Source organism: Miniopterus schreibersii (genome assembly GCF_964146895.1).
Source record: "Miniopterus schreibersii genome assembly, chromosome: 2".
Lineage (NCBI taxonomy): Eukaryota > Metazoa > Chordata > Mammalia > Chiroptera > Miniopteridae > Miniopterus > Miniopterus schreibersii.
The window spans coordinates 118289980-118309499 of NC_138102.1; the positions used below are offsets into that span (position 1 = coordinate 118289980).

The 19520-nt window shown below is 34.1% G+C and overlaps 1 protein-coding gene across 1 annotated transcript in view; it reads right to left on the reverse strand.

The window, feature by feature from the left end:
• The window catches only part of TMTC2 (transmembrane O-mannosyltransferase targeting cadherins 2), a 373836-nt gene that overhangs the window by 151894 nt on the left and 202422 nt on the right, over nt 1-19520 (reverse strand). The window contains exon 4 of the mRNA XM_081130714.1: nt 7975-8089. Within this exon, the coding sequence (XP_080986840.1) occupies nt 7975-8089 (115 nt within the window). The remainder of the gene's footprint in view (nt 1-7974; nt 8090-19520) is intronic.

Sequence of the window (19520 nt, forward strand, 5' to 3'; positions counted from 1 at the left end):
CATTAGCTTATTCATCAACATATATATTTTTTCAAGCCCATTTGCCTGGTATTGTGCCTGGCACTGGGGATACAGAATGCTACCCAAGCTTCTCCCTGCTTTAAAGAGATTATGCTGTAATTAAGGGGAACAAGGTATCACAAATATTATTTTGACTGAGGCTAAAAAGAGCCAAGTATTACTTGCTGTGTTAAGGTTTGGGAGAGGTATCTATCTCCAAACTCTGAAATAGGAGAGGTATCTAGGGTGGGAACAAATCAGAAGGGGAGAAGATGGCAGAGAATGCTGCAAGCAAAACAAATAGTATGTGCAGAGGCCTCCCAGAATATAAGAATATGACATAATTGTGAAAACTACAAGAAAGAAGCTTCAACTAAAAATCAGAGCAAAAAAACAAAAACTTGGATCAGGCATATTTTAAAAAAACAAAATATAAACAATCAGAAAAAAAAAGTTTTAAATGTTCGTGCCATGTAAACGACAGGCACCTGCAAGCTGTTCCACCTCATTCCAGGAATCAGTAAAGGGCCAGATAAATTGTGTATCCAGTGCCCTAGTGACTCCAAGCCAATAGAATTTAACCAAAATCTCTCAGCTCCATTTACTTTACATTAGATGCCAAGCACTTCCAGGTACTCCTGTTTGATAACCTCTCCTGAATTCTCTATTTTGGGAGAGCAGTCTGCTTACCTAGTATCCCCTGGACACCCTCCTCCGTCCCTAGCACACATACATACACATACGCACACATCCAGGGAACTTGGTGGGGAACCCTGTCCTGAACTCTTGCCATTTGGCCAACAGTTGCTTTCTCTCATTTTCACAAGTCCTCACTTCTCACGGGTTTCTCCTACTGGTTTGCAACAGAGCTCAAAGAAAGGCTCAGCTCCATGTCAGGTAGCACCACTTCCATTCCGTAATCTTTGATACTTTTAACCTTTCAAGAGTTTTCAAAATCTGGCCCTGAATGAACAATTAAATTTATCTTTAGAACTGGATCTGTGGAAACAATTCTGCACCCAGCATTTCCCTCACAGCTGTATCCCCCTAAGTTACTTCCTCCTAGGACAGGATTCTTGGCATCATGAAATATATAAACTTGTTGAAATTTGTGCAAAATTTTAGCTTCATAAAGGAATCTTTACCCAACTCCTTCCCCCATTAAAACCCACTACTGGGCTCTCTCTCTCCCCTAAACTGAAGCTCTCAAAAGGCAGCTGTTACTGGTTAAATTGTCTCTTCAAAAAAAGATATGTTGAAGTTCTAAGCCCCAGTTCCTCAGAATATGAACTTTTTAGGAAACAGGGTCACTGCACATGTAGAATGTCAAATTAACATGGGTGGGCCCCTAATCCAATATGACTGGTAGCCTTATAAGAGGATGTGAAGACAGAGAAACACAGAGAAAATGCTATGTGATGACAAAGACAGATATCAGAGTTTACATAGCTGTAAGCCAAGGAACTCCACAGAATGGCAGCAAACCACAGCAAGAAGCAAGGAAGAATTCCCTACAGGTTTCAGAGTGAGCATGGCCCTGTGGACACCTTCATTTCAGACTTCCAGCCTCCAGAACTGTGACACAATTTTTTATTGCTTTAAGCCACCTAGTTTGTAGTCTTTGTTATGGCAGTCCTAGCAAGCTACAACACAAACCAACCCTAATAAGAATGTGTTTGTTTCTGAAATTGCAAGAAAAAGCAACTCTAGATATCTAATTCAAGAAGTCTGTTTATAATGTCAACTTGTTTAGTGATAATGAACAAAATATATTTACACAATTCAAAAAACATGGTTATCTAATACTCATTACCAATCATATCGCTCACATTGATAAATGGGATCTTCTCTGCTCTGATATGGATTTTGTAATTCATTTATAAACTCAACAAATACAGTGAGAACTCCTATAAGTATGGAAGATACAATAATCAATAAGGAATTGCAACCACCTCGGCAAGCTGAATACGAATGGAAATGACATTCTGCTTCAATATTAACTTTAGACAGCTCTTCTTTATGTTGCACAAATATTTATTTATTCCTAATTTATGTAAGGCAGATGTTGATTAAAAGGCTTTGTGGCATTTCTAGAGATGATCATATATTTTTCCTCTTCTGACCTTTTAATATAAATAGAGTAACTAGATGGTAATGTTGAATACTCTCCCATAAATCTAAAAGTAAATGCTATCTGATAGAAGTGTTTTAATTTTTAATATGTTGCTACATCCACTACATTAATTTTAAGACATGTCAACATTTAGATTAATAAGTCTAATTGGCCTGTTCTGTTATTTTGTTCTTGCTTATTTGCTTTTTGTTTTGCTTTGGGTTTTTTGGGAGGGTAGGGGATTGTTGTTATTCTCTTTTTAGTTTTGGTGTTAAATATAGTCAGACCTTTTGCTACCAGTTTTATCTAGTTTCAGAAAAATAAATGAAAAGTGTAACTAGGTGCAAAAAATATCACTTCATCAAAGGTTTGACAGAATTCATGAAATGCCTTAACTTGGTTCCCAGTGGAAAATATTCTTTAATGTGGTTTTCAAATTTTTCTAAGGTTTTTTTTAATTCGAATTGCCTACCTCTTCTCGTGCCAATGTTGGCCATATATATTTTCCCAGAAAAGCATTAATCTACAGATTTTATATACATCTAAGATTTCCATATATTTAACTAACATTTTGCTATTTTAAGTTCCATATATCCAGCTGTAGCCCCTTTCTGATTTTCAACACTGTATATTTGAGGTTTTCTATTTTGTCCCATATTACCACCGACAGAAACTGTTGATCTTTTAAAGAACAAGTTCTCATATTCTACTTATTACATTTTTTCTTTTACTTCTTTTAAATTTGTTGGTTTATTTTATTGCTCCTTTCCTAGCTTCTCAGATTTGATAATTACTTAGATTCTTGTAGCAGAGAACAGAAATGGCAACTAACTTAAGGTGGTAAAAACCTTTATTATCCACAGAAAGGATCCCCTCTATTATAATCAAGAACTCATTAAATCACATTATACAGGGGTGTGCAAAGCAGGTATACAGTTTTAAGTACGTGAAAAAGTTTATTCTTGAATTATTATTTACTTTTTATTGTACTGTTTTCCATACGAACAACTATAAGCCTACATTTGCCCAACCCTATATTTATTATCTGCATTCTGAAATCTAATCCCTAATGAAATATTAAATGTTCTATTGAATTACCTATTTGAATATCATTTGGAACCGAGTGACTGGGACAAATCTATAACAACAATGAAAGAACATCAACTGAGTATTTTTCAGCCTAGAAATCAATTCTAGTTCAGATGTCAGTGAGTGGTGCAGTTACAAGGTTGAATTCAAGCTGACTATGTATTTGTAAAATTTGACACTGGAAATACTGAGCAATGGTCCACTTGCTTTGTCTCTTAAAATTTACTATACTTGAAAATAAAAACCCAAATCATAATGCATATCTATTAAACATGGTCTTTAGAAAAGTCGTGTGAAGTATTGGATTTTAATAAATTGGGCAATATTTATAACAGGCTGAATATAAGGCTGTGCAGTAAGTGTACTACATCTGTTGCTATTAAGAGAATTTAGTTTTAAATTCTATATTATGTGACTATTATCTGTAAGCATGGGTTAAAGTGCTATCAAAAGTTTATAATTAATGCCCGGCCGGGCGTGGCTCAGCGGTTGAGCATCGACCGATCCAGGCGATCGGGGTTCGATTCCCGGTCAGGGCACATGCCAGGGTTGCGGGCTCAATCAATGACTCTCTCATCATTGATGTTTCTATCTCTCTCTCTCCCTCTCCTTTCCTCTCTCTGAAATCAATAAAGATATATTTTTAAAAAAAAGTTTATAATTAATGAATTTATTTATTAATTTATTTTAAAGAAATATATATTTTTAAATGATTTTTAGAGAGAGAGGAAGGGAGAGAAAGAGAAACATCGATGTGAGAACAAAACATCAACCAGCTGCCTCCTGCGTGCTCCCTACTGGAGATCAAGCCTCCAACTCAGGTATGTGCCTGACCACAAATCAAACCTCGAACAAACCACCTTGCAGTGCAGGAGACGACACTCAACCAACTGAGCCACACCAGCCAGGGTGAATTTAGACAATTAAAAAGGCTTTTTGCAGCAATTTCTTCTTGAAAGCAACTCTCAGCTCAGCTGTACAAACCCACTGATGATCTTTCTAACAAAATTCTACAGCATTTCAGTAAGTGCAATAACCAACAGAAAAAAAATAACTTATACTCACTATTAGATTTAATTCCAAGTATTTTATTTCTATGTGTAAAGTTTATTTGACTTAAAAATTTTTTTCTGAATTTGAAAGATATATATTGAGGGGTTTTTCCACATCCTTCATTTATTCTGCAGAAATATGGTGGTATGGATATAGAGTTAATACATCTTAAGTTCAAATGCCAGCTCCTCAACTATTTGTGTGACCTTAGAGAAATTGCCTGTTTTTCATTTTCCTCATTTTGCACATGCAAGTAATTCAAGTAACTGCTATCAAGAAAAAAATTAATATTATTCCATCAATTTATAAACAGGAAATATAATAATTTATATGCATCTCTCATATATAACCATATTCATCCTGCAAAAAACTGTCCTCAGAGTTTGAAAATATTATAAGGCATGTTGCCTAGCTTCAGAGATAACCAAATATCATTTATACTATTACTTACTTAATATTTTTCCAAATCATTTCTCCTCTATCATCACATAGAACAGTATTTAGATGTGCTTTTAAATGTACTAGTCATATTTTTAAAATTTAAACATAAAATTAAATATACAAGGATGAATTTAAGGATTGTCTCTGACCTCTGGCTGCGAGTGGTGCTGTACCTCACTTTAGGAATGATTGCTTTGGAGTTACATAATGGTAGGTATCTCTAGATTATTTCCATGATAAACATTTCTAACAGTATAAAAAATTTTAAATAATTTACAAAGCAATTTTATAAACACTGAATGAGTTCAAAAAAATCAGGTTACCGATTAAAAGTTAAGTACAGGGTCTAGCAGAAGCTTATAATTCCCAAAAGCCTCTAAAATACATTAGTGAATATGAGTATTTCATGTAACTAATATATATTCATTAGTTTCAGGCTTTGGTCATAAAGCATCTTTAAGAGACATAACTGTAACTGATGATATAAAAAGTGATTAAAACCTGCTCCGACCACAAAGGAGCATCATCAGGTTAAGTTTACTTACCGGTAAGACTGAGTAAAGCAAATTCGCTTTCTTTCAGGATTTGATATAGAACAAGGAGCAATTTCTACACATCAGAGAGAATTACATAATAAAAATAGCATATACATCTCAAAAGGAAAAATAAATTTTCAAATATTCTCTAAACTATCTTTGAGAAAACTGTTTCTTTTCCTACCTATGTAAATAAATAGAAAAGAAAAAGGTTGTTCCTGAGGACAAATGATACCACATATATTTATAATATTATGGATTATAAAAGACCTATCTCGTTGCATTTTATTGATATTTGATTTAAAAAATCATTGAAAAATTCCCTATTTTGAAATATAATTACTGAGTATCAGATTTCTCTAAACCACATGGGTTACATAATCTAATACACTGAAGTCATTGAAAGCATTTCTTGTGCAATTTACACCTTTCCCTTTGAGCTAACAGTTAAATGTAGGTTTAAAAAAAGTTGTCATATTAGTAAAAAAATTTGGAGCTATCTGTGGCACTTATGACATATCTGATTTTCCTATAATTAGTGTGGGGGGGACTGATCTTGTTAACAATCATTTCTCCAGCAAGGACTTTCCATTAGGGTTTGGGGAGGTATATATATGCTTTCATAGTTTATGTATGTATACAGACTGGGAGTTTTATTAGATGCAACTTCTAGATTAACATAAATTGAATTTAGCTAATAGAATAAATTTCTCTTCTCAGAAAAGAGTAAGCTTGGATAGACACATTTCCTTTCTTTTTCGACCTTTGCCCAAAAGGCATCAACTGTGGATAAGAGAGAGAAAAACAAGTTCAACAAATAGGTACTGGTTGGTCAGCTTTCTCCCCCAAAATGTATGAGGCATGAGCACCAGAAGAAAACTCACATCCCATACTGCAAGGCAAGAGGCCGCCTTTGACAACATTATTTTCAGATACAAAAAAAAAAAAGGAACATTTGTGTAAATTTATCAAACTGATAAGGTTTTTCTCATGAAATAAAAATTCTATTAATCAGTAATTTAGTAACATCGCATTATTTAGACGAAAAGAATATGTGGAAAAAGACTTTGTAAGAGTATCTAGATATGTTCATTCAAGTAAAAAAAAAAAAAAAAAAAGATGTAAACTCAATTTCAGGGAAAGGATGGTGATATATTTGGTGAAGCATGAAACACTGCAGAGATCATCGGGGGTTGTGCAAACTGGAGAGGATGTGCTGCATCCGAAGGCATTCCAGGTAAAAAAGAGAAAATTAAATCTGTGTAGGTCAACACAAAACACTTGCTGCCTTAATTTAGACCATAGGCCATGAGACTGAGATCCCAGTGTTCAAGTCTAGGAGGTTAAAAACAAGTTAAATATATAAACAGGAAATTAAACTGAGCTCACCCTGTCTGCTTTCCGTTAAATATCTAAAAAAAATTTCATTTATTTTACTTTTACATTTTTATCTGTGCTTTCAGATTTAGACAGTACAAAAGATTTAGACGTAACCAGGGCATAAATACATACTAAAAGTTAAACCTGGCAGATTAGCTTGATACTGACAATATCACATAGCATTCATTAAACACAGCGGGAGACATCTTATTTCGTCTGGTCCCTTCCAGCAGGGAATTGGTCTCCATTGGTCCCCTCCCCTCCCCTCCCATTCCATTCCATTCCAACTTTGGTGGCACTGTCAACAGAGATATCTTACAGCCCCGTCCACACTGCCCAGTGTTTTATCCAAGAGAGGACACATAACCCCAGGAAGATCAATCAAGGCCTTTTTCCAGGATTAATAGAGACACCAAGACAATTCCTTCTGAGATTGAGGAGTCGGGATGATATATGAATAAAGGGATAGGAATCACCTTTCCCACTGATACAGAGTTCCACAGAGAATGAAGTGAGCCCAGAGAAACCAGAGCCACAAAATGAAGACAAATTCTTACAACATAATAAAGCAGTTGGATCTAACTGTGCCACATCTAGTTAACTCCGGGGATTTTCAGTTATGGGAGTTAATAAAATCTCTTCTGTGTTTAAGCAAGGTTAGACTAGGTTTCCATTCCTTACAAACAAAAGACTGTCATAAATATAAGAGACCAAACAAAGGATTTTGGTTAATGCATTTATCCACTCACATCTCACTGTACCGCCTAGGGACTTTTCATTCAAAGAACTGAACCAGTTTTTCCCCTAGGGATCTTTCTAACCCAGCGTACATAAATATTCTTCATTATCCAATTATCCCAACCTAATTACTAGTACCTTTGAAGCGGGGCGAATAAAAGAAGAGCCATTATCTTGTTCACTAACTCCCCACATTTAACACATGTCCTGCATATACTTGGAAACAATTTTTTAATAGAGAACAACATCTATTATTACTCATAATCAAGATATCAATTATATAAAGTATCAAACATAGCACGTTTATCTTACAAACCCATCTAAGTATTCATGGAACACACTTTAAAAAAAACTAAAAGCATTTTAAGCAATTTTTGTTACATGGCATAGTACTTCAAAAAAAATGCAGCCGTGCCATATCAATACACGTGAATATCGATGAGATGGCCCATAACAAAGAATTCACAAACACCATCCATCTCCTAGTCTGTGAGGCATAATTAATGAACAGACTATTTCAGAAGAACAGCTATCATCATCTCCATTTCCTGCAGTTAAATCAATAGTCCCTCTCACCGCAGGTTTCAAAGATGAACCAAAGCAGAGAAAGCAATGCATACTCACAAATTATAAAGCATGTCAGCCATGTTGCTACGGTAGTACAAAGCATTTCTATAGGCGCTTTCAGCTTCAGAAATTTTGCTCTGACTCTTCAGAACATTTCCAAGGTTACCCCATGCTGCCGAGAAGAGAAAGAAGTATTCAGGCTGAGTATCAATCCAATTATACTCGACATAGTATCAGGCCATCAGGAAGTTCCACAGGGAGAGAAAAGCTTCATAAAACATTTTTAAGATGGAAATGTCTTTCTTTATACTCTAACATTTCATCAAACCAAGAGATTAAATACAACCAAAGCTTTAAAAAGTTAAAGTAATTATTATGTTTCAGAGCTGATACACACACACAGCTCATCATAAGGCCAAGAACAATGTTATCTTAAGATCACCTACAAAGACTTCATGGTCTTTCACATTTCAGTAGGGGTCTTTGAGGCCTGAAATTACTGTATACTTACTGAGCCAGAAACTGTAAGAAATCACCTTAAAATAAACAAAGATCTCATTCAAATATTTAAAAACTGATAAATGACATAGAACAACTCGGGATGAAAAGCAGGAAAACTAAACAAGATCAAAGCTAAAGAGGCTTCATAGGCATTGCAACATATCAGTAAAACATACGTCTTACAACAGTTAAGTATATGTGGTTTATTCAGATATAATGTTCTTTTATACCCTTCCTGCTAACAAATGCATTTGTGTGAAAATCAGTATCTAAATATTTCCATATATGCTCCTGTTAAAAACTCTGTTTTTTACCCCAAATAATCATGATTTCTCAACACTAAAAAGAATAAAAGTCATCACTCTTTCATTCATCAACAGCTGCCCATATAGCATGGCTCTCAAACAGAATTATCCCTCAAACTGGGTTGCTTCTCTTGTCTTCTTTCCTTCGCACAGAAGAGATGGGGTGTCAAATCCTAAAACCAGAGTCCCTCCCAGCTAGAAGGTGGGGATGGGGATGTTTATGTGTCAAAACCTATTTCTTTGGGTGACTACTGAATCTACTTGAAGAATGAAAGGGGTTTTAAAGTATCATTTTTAATGCATAAAAAAGTATAGAATCTTTCAAGCCCAGATGTGCCTATGTGCCCTATAACTTAGGTCTGTGCCTCAGTTTACTCATCTGTGAAATGGGAAAAATAATTAGTATCTAATGGACTTTGTGATGAGTATTAAATTAGTTAATATATGTAGGGTGTTTAAGACAGTGTCTGATACATGGCAAACAATAAGTATTTGTTATTATCATTAATATGATTGTGCCTGATGCTCTTTGCAATTTACAGGGTCAAGCATTGATTACAGAAATAATGTCAAATATTACATACTTTATGCCCTTATCTACACAGAATAATCTTTTTTTTTATTTGGAAAGTCAAATACCTCCTTCTCCTGCTGATGGAAAAAAGAGAGAAAGCACTAAACTTACGATTACCCAGAACCTAATAATGCTATATACCACACCACACACTTAAATTAAATACATGGTCTGAATTCATGACACAGTCCTGTACATAAAATTACACCCCCTCTGTGGATGCAGAAACAGACTCAAAGACACTAAAAACTTGTGGAGTTAATACTGGTGTATTAATTACAGGAGGGATTCCAAACCAAGGCTGGCTGCTTCGAAACTTTTTCCACCCTCCACATAACATTTTCATACCACATTTCATCTATCACTGAAAAACAACACTCACACACTATGAATTAGGTTTTGGTATTATGAGTCTTTACAAAATTGAATCCTTAAATTGAAAAATAAAAGAGTTACTTTAAATCACTGTCAAATTCAAATACTAAACGCAACAATGAGAAATACAAAGTAGGAAAAACAAATAGTAAAATAAATTACAATTATCTTCAAACCTAATAAACATAATTCCATATGTAATTTATACGTACCATCCCCCAAATTAATAAAGTATAACTCTATGGAAACTTCTACTACCCAGGTTATTTTTCTACCCACATCACCTCTCCCAAAGTCCTGATTTGATTGTGACATTAGTAAATGAAAATACATCCACATTGGAATCACTCCAAAGAAATGCATCCAAATATTATTTTAAGCACCAGAAAAATATCATTATGATGCTATCCCATCTAAACTATAGTCCTAGATCATAGATGCTCAAAAGAACATTATAGCAAGGAATTACCTTAAATATTTTAAGGCATATTTCCAGAGAAACGTATTGACATTTTTTTCCAGGTACTTAAATCTCAATTAAATAATAAACTAACAAGTGTTAATAGTCAACAGACATATAGTTATGTCTAGAATATATGTTCACTTATTTGGCTGTCTGTTCACTTACTCATTCATAAATGCATGCATTTACTAAATAGGTTTTTCTTAAGCACTATTTTGTGCCAGATACTCCCTTAGGGGCTGGGTACTTAGAAAGGTACAGACATACAAGTTCTCACCCACTGAGAGCTGATGCGTGAAGTGGGAAGTAAAGTGGGATGGAAAAAGGAGGACCCCCAACAGAATAAATGAATTAACTTCACATACTGATAAATGCTACAAATAATATAAAGCAAAGTAAGAGAGAGTGCACCAGGCTAATTTAGATAAAGATTAACTTACAAACAGGGAAACTGGTTTGATCTCTAAGGAATAAAGGATAAGCAGGCAGCCTTGCACAGACTGGTGATTCCATGAGGGGAACTGTTAGAGCAAAGGACTTAAAGCAAGAATGAATTTGATTATTTCCAAGAACAAAAAAGCCAGCCAGGTGACTGGCAGCAAGATGAAAGGGAAAGCCAGGTGAAGCCACAGAGGTGAGCAGGGCCTTCAGGGCCTGCCAGGCCACAAGGAGTCCGAGTCCGGGGCTGTTTCATTTGCAGTGGGTGAGGGGGGACTTTCAGAGAGGAGTTTGTGATGTGGCTTAACATTGTTGAAAAGATTCTCCTGCTTCCTCTGTGCAGGAGGTACTCACTGAAAGGAGATAAAAGGATGAACAGAGACACCAGCCAAAGGTAACCGCAGTGAATGCAGAGGGCGAAATTGGGCTGGATAGATGCCACCAGGCAGCGGCGGAGGAGGTGGTCATAGAAGGAATGGTCTCAGCAGCCAATCTTAAAGCACCCCTCCAGCCTTGGAACTTCTCCCAAACCACCCAGCCAAAGCCCAGGTCCTCTGACAGGATATACATGAGATGCCCCTGGGTCCCCAGGGTATTGGTCCCTCAGTGCAAGGCTTTAACTGAGCCGCTTTCCTCACCACAGGGGTGTTCCTGGTGGTCTCTGGTCTAAGGCCATCGACACCAAGGATTCCATCAGACTCAAATATGAAAACAACTCTTTCTCAAAATCCTTTCTTCCTCAGATAATTGTTCTTCAATACAGTGTTTATAAAAATATATTGTAGGTTTTTAAAGTAAGAGCTGCCAAAACTAAGCCGAAAACTGTCACACACATTTTTTGGTGTAAAAATTGCTGTCGCTATTTCCACATTTTCCAATTTAAATGTGATAGATTTTTGCATCAATGCTACCAAAACACAATGCTAACTTAAAGAGCAGTTCAAAAAACAGAAAAGTATCTTAAACCATATGACCTAATAAAAATCCCATTAGTAGTCAAATAAATAGTAATTCTTTTCATAACAGCTGTTCATTTATCATGTTTCGATGATAAAACAAAAAGTGAAAATCACTGTTGAATTAAAAAATCATTTAAAATCTAGCTAATGCGGATAAATTTCAGTTTAAAGGAAACTATATGAAAGTGGACTACAAAAACATACATCTTAAATGAGTTAATGCGATGATTTCACATCTACATAATTAACCTATAAAATTAATCAGTGTACCTATATGTTTCTCTTGACAAATTTGATTACATCAATCAAGTCAACTTTTTAATATCTAGCTGGTCTGATTTCTTAAATCTACCTGAAAGTATGCAAACTAAAATTTGAAAGATATGGAAGAATATTCCAGGGCTCATGAATGGAACACTTTAACATTATAATGATGTCAATCTCCCCAAATTAATCTACAAATTCTATGTAATTCCAATCAATATTTTAGCACCATTTATTAAGGAACTCAAAAAATGTATTCACACATAATATATGAGAAAAGTAAAACTGGATTTGTATACCCTATTCATCACATACAAAGGTAAACTCCAGATAGATTTATAAGTAAAACATAAAAAGGTAAAGCTAACAGAAGAATATGCTGGAGAATATCTCTGTGGAAGAGGAGGAGATTTCTTAAAATGACCTCCAAATAGATATAGCTTATAAAAAAAGTTAAAACTAATGAATTTGAGCACCTCAAAACAAAGAATTTCTATTTACCGAAGGATATTATGAACAAAGTTAAAAACACATACTACATTCGGTAAAGATAGTTCAAACGTCTAAACAAAGAACTGTAATTAGAAAATAAAAGGAACTGCTGATAAAGCCACAACAACAAAGATAAATCCAATTTTTTAAAAATGGGCAAAGGATATGGTCAAGAATCTATTAAAAGGAAAAACAAAATAAATACCAAGCATTTTAACTAATACTCAACTTTATTCGTAGCCCAGAGAAATGTAAATTATAGTAAAATATACTTTATAGTCAGACTGGTAAAAATTAGAAAATTGGATAAGACAAGCACTGGTGGCGGAAAGACCCTGTGCACAGTTGGTGGCTGTGCAGCCCGGGCCAACCATTTGTTATGACAATACTCAGTCAAATCAACAAATGTCATCAAGTCAGTCAAGGGTAAACCCTGACCAGCAAATCCCACTCCCAGAGAAATTCTCACCTAGGAGAACATGTAGAGGGTATTTAATCTTAGTTTTGATTGATAGTAAAGTAACTGACTGTCTACCCTGGGAGTACCATGTGGGATATGAACTTTATGAATTACTATGCAGCAACAAATTCCATGTAAACTCTGTACGATGAATGGACCTGTAAAAGCCTACAGACAGACAGAACAGTGAATGCACTGTGTCACACCAGTTATAAATATTAAAATTTCATTCCCACCCAAAATATCACTACATATTTTACAAGAGTGTATCATAAATTGAAGGATGCAGATTAAGTACATTAAAGGAGCTGCCTCTGGCGAAAAGGGAAAATGAAGTTAGCAATAGAGATAAAAGCAAATAAATACATGAATAAAAGAGAGGACACTTGCAGGGATCATCCTGAAAACATGCCATGAACCGAAGAACATAATTAATCTAACACTCCACAACTGGGTTCAAGGGGAGGAGAGAAAAGAAAAGATGGGAGAAAAGAAAAATGAAGGTCACAGCCCACATTCTTTCAAAATAGAGATGGAGTTATCGTCTATCCTACTTAAGGAATAAAGGGTTTTAACATTCACTAAACTTTTTCCTGTACTAAGACAATTCAAAACAGATGTTTGGGATTATCTTCAAATTTTCACTTGGTAATTATACCTTGGACCAAAAGAACTTAAAAGATCTTGTATTTTCATTAATATAATGTCAGTTACATTTTTTACATTTTTAGGCCCATATATTTTATTGATGTGTTCATTTCATGTGGTGATTTTTTTAAAGTACAGTTTTATTGAAATAAAATCCTCAATATTCTTCCAAGAAATTCTGATGAAGCCTAAAGAAAGTACCCGTGTTTTTAAAGTCTGTATTTTAATAGACAAGTGTGGACAGACGAATTCAATTCACACTTTAAAATCAGGAGATAATATAAAAAAGCATCTATTGGAAGTTCAGAAAAATATAATTAGGTTATTCTAAAATCTCAATGTAACTTTTTCCCCACAGTGTTTCAAAATATTCAGAGTACTCATTTTACTCCTGTTGTTTTACAAAATGAGTATAAGAAGTTGCTCTTATATGAGGTTGAAGGGACTACTGTCCCATCTCATGGCTTTTCCTTGCAGCACTAAGAAACTAAGTGGCAGAAAAGAAAAAAGGACAAGAGGAGGTGGAGAAGTAATATATATATAATGACAATAAAAATCGTAATTGTGTTTTCATTTACTTAAAACTTACTATTTGCTTGACAGAGTTCAGGATTTATTTACTCTAATAAAAATCTTACTATACCCATTTCATTAATGAGAAAACTGAAGTTAACTCACTTAGTAGCAAAGTTAATGACAAGGAAAATCCAGATGTTTCCAGAAATCAGAATCTCCTTAGAGGTAAGGCTATCTCACTCTCTCAATATTGCGTTTGAATACCAAGTAGAACAGCATATTATAATAATATTTGTACATATTTAATTGAGGGTCTGAAGGATAATATGAAAACAAAATAAATCATCCAAACAAGTCAACCCCTCAGAACTGCCAGGGGTAAAATAAAACTCTCTGGTCCCAATTTTTACATAATACATTTTCCATACCAGAGAAAAATTAATGCCAAATAATATATTAAGTGTTTTACATTTCTTTGGGAATTTAACTTTAAATGTCCCATTTGTCAGTTAACTCATTGGAAATAGACTATCTTGTACCTGTGTAAACAAATGGGTGTTGCTCAAAGATGCTGGAGACTTAGGTACTTTATTAAGATCTTCTAAGTGCCCTGAAGATGCCTTACAGATGACAGGGATGCAATAAGCATAGTTAGTAAGTACATGACTTGTTTAACATGATTTCCTAAGATTAAGCACATATGATGATAACAGTAAGAGAAGGCAAAAGGACGCTTCTTGATATCGCTGGAAGACTTTAGAAAATCTGATCTGTGAAGTTATTTTACTTTACAAAATAAAATTTCTCTGTTAAAAAATCAGAAAGCAAAGCAGCAGCAATAATTCTTGTATCTCAAGGGCCCTTCAAACTGATATTCAATTGTATCCAAAAGGTATCCACTTACTAAGAAACTTGACCTTAATTCACAAAGAAAGCTCCTCTTGTACTTAGTCCAGAATCTGCCACAGTTTATTTTATGTTCTTTGAAAGGCAGAAAAAACAATTAAATACTCCCATCTTGCTAAAGTTATTCTAAAGAGAAAATCAAATGTGAACGCCTCCTAGAAATAATAAGTCATCTACAGCAATAAATACCTCTGAAATTTTTTCACAGTCCTCACTCAAATGCATAGGAGTTCCAAGTTCATGGAGCAAAACCAAATTTGCTCTAAAATAACTACCGCAATTTCATATCTCTGATATAGTTCACAAAATCAATGCAGGGTTTTTAGAGCAATGTATTTCAAGAATATTTTTTAATTTGTATAAAAAGTTTAAGTTTAAAAATATGTATATCAATTTACTAGAAACATTAAAATAATTTTTTATAATTCTGGCATATGTATCTCTTAAAAATTAGCTAAAATGATTACTTTCTTAATGTTATTATTTTAAATTCAGCTACCTAATATTTAGGTCTCCATAAGCAATTATGTCACTTTGGATTATTGTATCAGCATTTTGTTTGCACTTAATACAGCCACTAAAACTGGTGAGGACTCTCATTTTTCACTTCTGCCCTCAGCTTTAATTTTCACCTCCGAACTTTAATACATCTTTAGTCCCTATATCAAAATCTTGAGTTCTATGTAAAATATGACAAAACTGAAGCATTTCACTGCATTAAATAAGGTGATAAATACTAAATTTTGTTCCCTCCAACTTTGACTTACTTGTTTGAAATCAGAATGCTACCACCAAAAGGGATTAATAATTGAAACTTTACCAGTTATCTGGGCAAGACCAGTTGCAAGAGAAAGTAGAGGAGTGACTAAGTATTTGATAAGAATAATTTCTATTCAGATTAAAGACCTATTTTTAGGCTAAATTTTGCATATATATTTTCTATTTTATTCCTCCCAACAAATGTAATTATCACCCAGTTGGTATTAGGTGAGGAAACTGTGCCTCAGAAAAGTAAAGTGACAATCAAAAGATAACAGAGCTTAAAAGTTGTTGGGATTTATAATCCAAAAATAGTTTACCAAAGCTCTAATTTAAATAAATATTTTAAAATATAAACATTAATTATGTTAAACTTTAATTACAATGGACAGGGAAAAAAGAAGAAAGAAGGCAAAGCAAGGGGGAAAAAGCCACTTAACTCCATGAACTTAAGATAAATGTGAGTACGTTGTTTTTTTAACCACAATGTTTTCACACTCCATCTACTTGTAAAGATTGTGAGGGGTCAACATATGTAGGGGCTTTTCACTAATTGTATAATAATCACTTCATATGACTCGAGGGAAATAGGAGCCCTTAGAAAAATCTACAAGAATTTATTTTTCTTAAAGTAATTATACCTTAGATCATTACAAAAAAGAATGTTAAGTGGGTTAAAAAACATGTGCAGTTAAAAACTTAAGTGGAAAAAGTGGAAATCATTTAAAGATTATGATTATTATATCAGAATAACAGAATACATATGCTATATATTTATGCATAATTCTAATTGTAGCAATTTTTAATATGCAGTTATTTCTATTGTTTCCTTATCTTTGGTTATTTCAGATAAACTAACTTTACTCCTAATAAGGGAAAAAATGTGTTAAAAAATGAAGTTAATACTATTTCAATAATATGTTAACAATATTAACCTTGACAGCACTGTTAATCACTGTAATATCTATATACTTATTATAATATCCCCATGTAAAATTCAGTGCCTGTTTTTGTTTTAACATATATAGGGTTGTTTCTTAGCATTTACTACCTGTAATCTCTACCATATTCCTGACTTTAACAATGAGATACCCCCAAATCCACAGTCCAGTCTGAGATGCTGGGTCTTACCTGTACTTGACTTTACTCATTAATTTCCCATCTGTACTCAGAATTTTTCCTATGGCCTCTCCATGAAAACAAACAAAAAATCTGTTCTATGTCTCTTTATAATAGCAATGTTCTCTCTGCAAAGTTTCTGAATAAGTAACCCACAGTACTATATATTAAGACAGTAAATACAATTTGGATTTACAAATACAATGGCTGGACAAGGGAACGGAATTTGGAAGCACCAGAGCCTTGAGGCTTTCCTCAAATCTTACCAACAGATCCTTTTTTGGCTATCATGCCACTGGAAATAATCAGTAAAAAACGTGATGAAATACATAACTGGTATGCCACAAATACTGACCCTATTAATAACCAACATACGAATTCAATAAAGGCTTGTTAGAATTTTTTCCTGTCTGGCTGACCTCTCTCACAGTCCAAGAAGTTGTAAAATGGTACCTTTAGATTGACTGTAAAGGTCAATCTAATGAGTAGTTGAGCTACTTCTAATTTCATAACAGAAATAGAATAATTCATGGTATATACTTATTTCTATGTATCTATTTCATATACATTATAAAATATATATTCATAATATTTTTAAAAATAACACTAAATAGAAATGAAATATTTTAAAAGAATAATATAAAATAATATAAAAATACTAAATTGGCCCGGCTGGGCGTGGCTCAGTAGTTGAGCATCGACCTAGGATCCAGGAGATAGAGGTTTGATTCCATGTCAGGGCACATGCCCAGGGTGTGGCCTCTATCCCCAGTAGGGGGCTTCCAGGAGGCAGTCGATCAATGATTCTCTCATCACTGATGTTTCTCTCTCTCTCTCTCTCCCTCTCCTTTCCTCTCTCTGAAATCAATAAAGATATTCACTTTCTTTAAAAAAAAATAAAAACAAAAATACTAAATTGTCTCCTAAAAAAAAAAAAGAAACAGAATTGTCCCAAATAATTCCTTATAGCTTGCTTCTATCAAAATTGGTATCATTTGAGCCTGGCTCTGCTCTGAAGATAACAAGCCCTAGCCAGGTGGCTCAGTTGGTTGGGGCATCATCCCATACACCAAAAAATGCTGCAGGTTCCATTTCCGGTCAGGGCACATACCTAGGTTGCAGATTCGATCCCCGAGCCCATTGATGTTTCTCTCTCTCTCTGTTCCTGTCTCTGTCTAAAAATCAATAAAAACATATCCTCAGTGAGGATTAAAAAAAGAAAAAATGAAAAGATAAGAACCATTAGAAAGGCAAAGAGTTCTTAGACAACTACATCAAGAGTTCTAAGCAATTCCAAGGGGGAAAAAGAATACTTGATTTAAATATTCCCTCCTTTTTTTTTTCTTTTATAATCAATTCTTCATAACCTACTTTATCTCATAGCAAACCCTATCATCATTTGTATAGGTCCCTGCCATCCAGTGGCCGAAAGTTACTGTCCTAGTATGTTTTACTAAAAGGAACTTTGATGTGGAAATGTAAAATAAAATATACAAAACCTAACTTTTAGTACTAATCCTGTTGCCAGTTAGATCTGAGTACACTTAAGTGTATTACTTGACTCTTCAAATTCTTATTATCATAGTAAACAGAAGGAATAATTTACTTAACCTGTAATGAGGGCGGAACACTAGGCTAAGTGTGCTCCACATACTCTGTCCCACACAGTGGTATTGCTACACTCACCAAACAGATGAGCAAACCTGAGGCTCAGAGAGGTTGTCACACACTATGAGGATAACAGTAACACCTTTGAATGGCCTGGGTTACGACTAGTACAGACATCTACTTTACTGCAAAGTTTGTACTCTTTACCATGCTGTTTTCTCCTAAAGCATCCTGCCTCTCCTAGTTTCTCATCTGTAAAACAGGTGTAACAGTGCTTGCAAGTTAAACTCCAGCAACACTGAGATGATGACATGAAATAGATGTGTAACTCTCCAAAAAGTACATTATTATGGAAAAGGAATGATATCTTAATAGATTATCATCCGTAAAAAGCATAACCAAGCAGATACACACTTTTATAGTATATCTCCTATATTCTTTATATATGAGCACACTCATAAAAATGTCATTGTCAAGCAAATCTAGGCCAAATATAACAAATCTCAAGGCAACATTAAATACTCTAGAAGCCAATTTTAAGAAAATAAAAATAATGAAAATTCTAAAAGTTATATTTTATTTAAAAGTTCTACTTCTAATATACAAACATAATTCACCTCAAATACAGTAGATCAGTACACTGAAATCTATGTTAACTTCTTTATATTAATTTTTGACAGTCACTTTATCAACTCAGTAGCTAGCGTTAAATAGGGCAAAGGTAGAGTTAATGCCAGAGAAAATGGGATTAGAAATACTCAGTAAAAATACACATTTAAATAATAAAATATTTACATCTGTAGAAAAATGTCTATGCATGTTAATGAGGAAACAGAACAATTATCTTTTAAATAAGTATGAAATTTTGAAAAAGAAATATCAATTACCTTTGCTATATGCACAAATCTTGGGCAACTATCAATTCAAAGTAGTTTCTTTTGTACTTTTGGCTGACTTTTAACAGAAAAGACGTTAACTTTCTTTGCCATTTTTGCTGCTGCAGGACAAGCAGATAAAAGTTCTTGAAAGGCTATGTGAGGAGCACCCAAGATGGCAGAGTAGGTGAAAGTCGCACTCACCTTCTCACCTTCTAGCATTACCATGTCAAAATTACAACTAAAATATAGAAAAATCAAGCTGTATAACCATCTGAAGACTAGCTGAACAGAATAATAAATGAACTCAGTGAGAACTTAAACAAAGAAAAAGTAAGCAT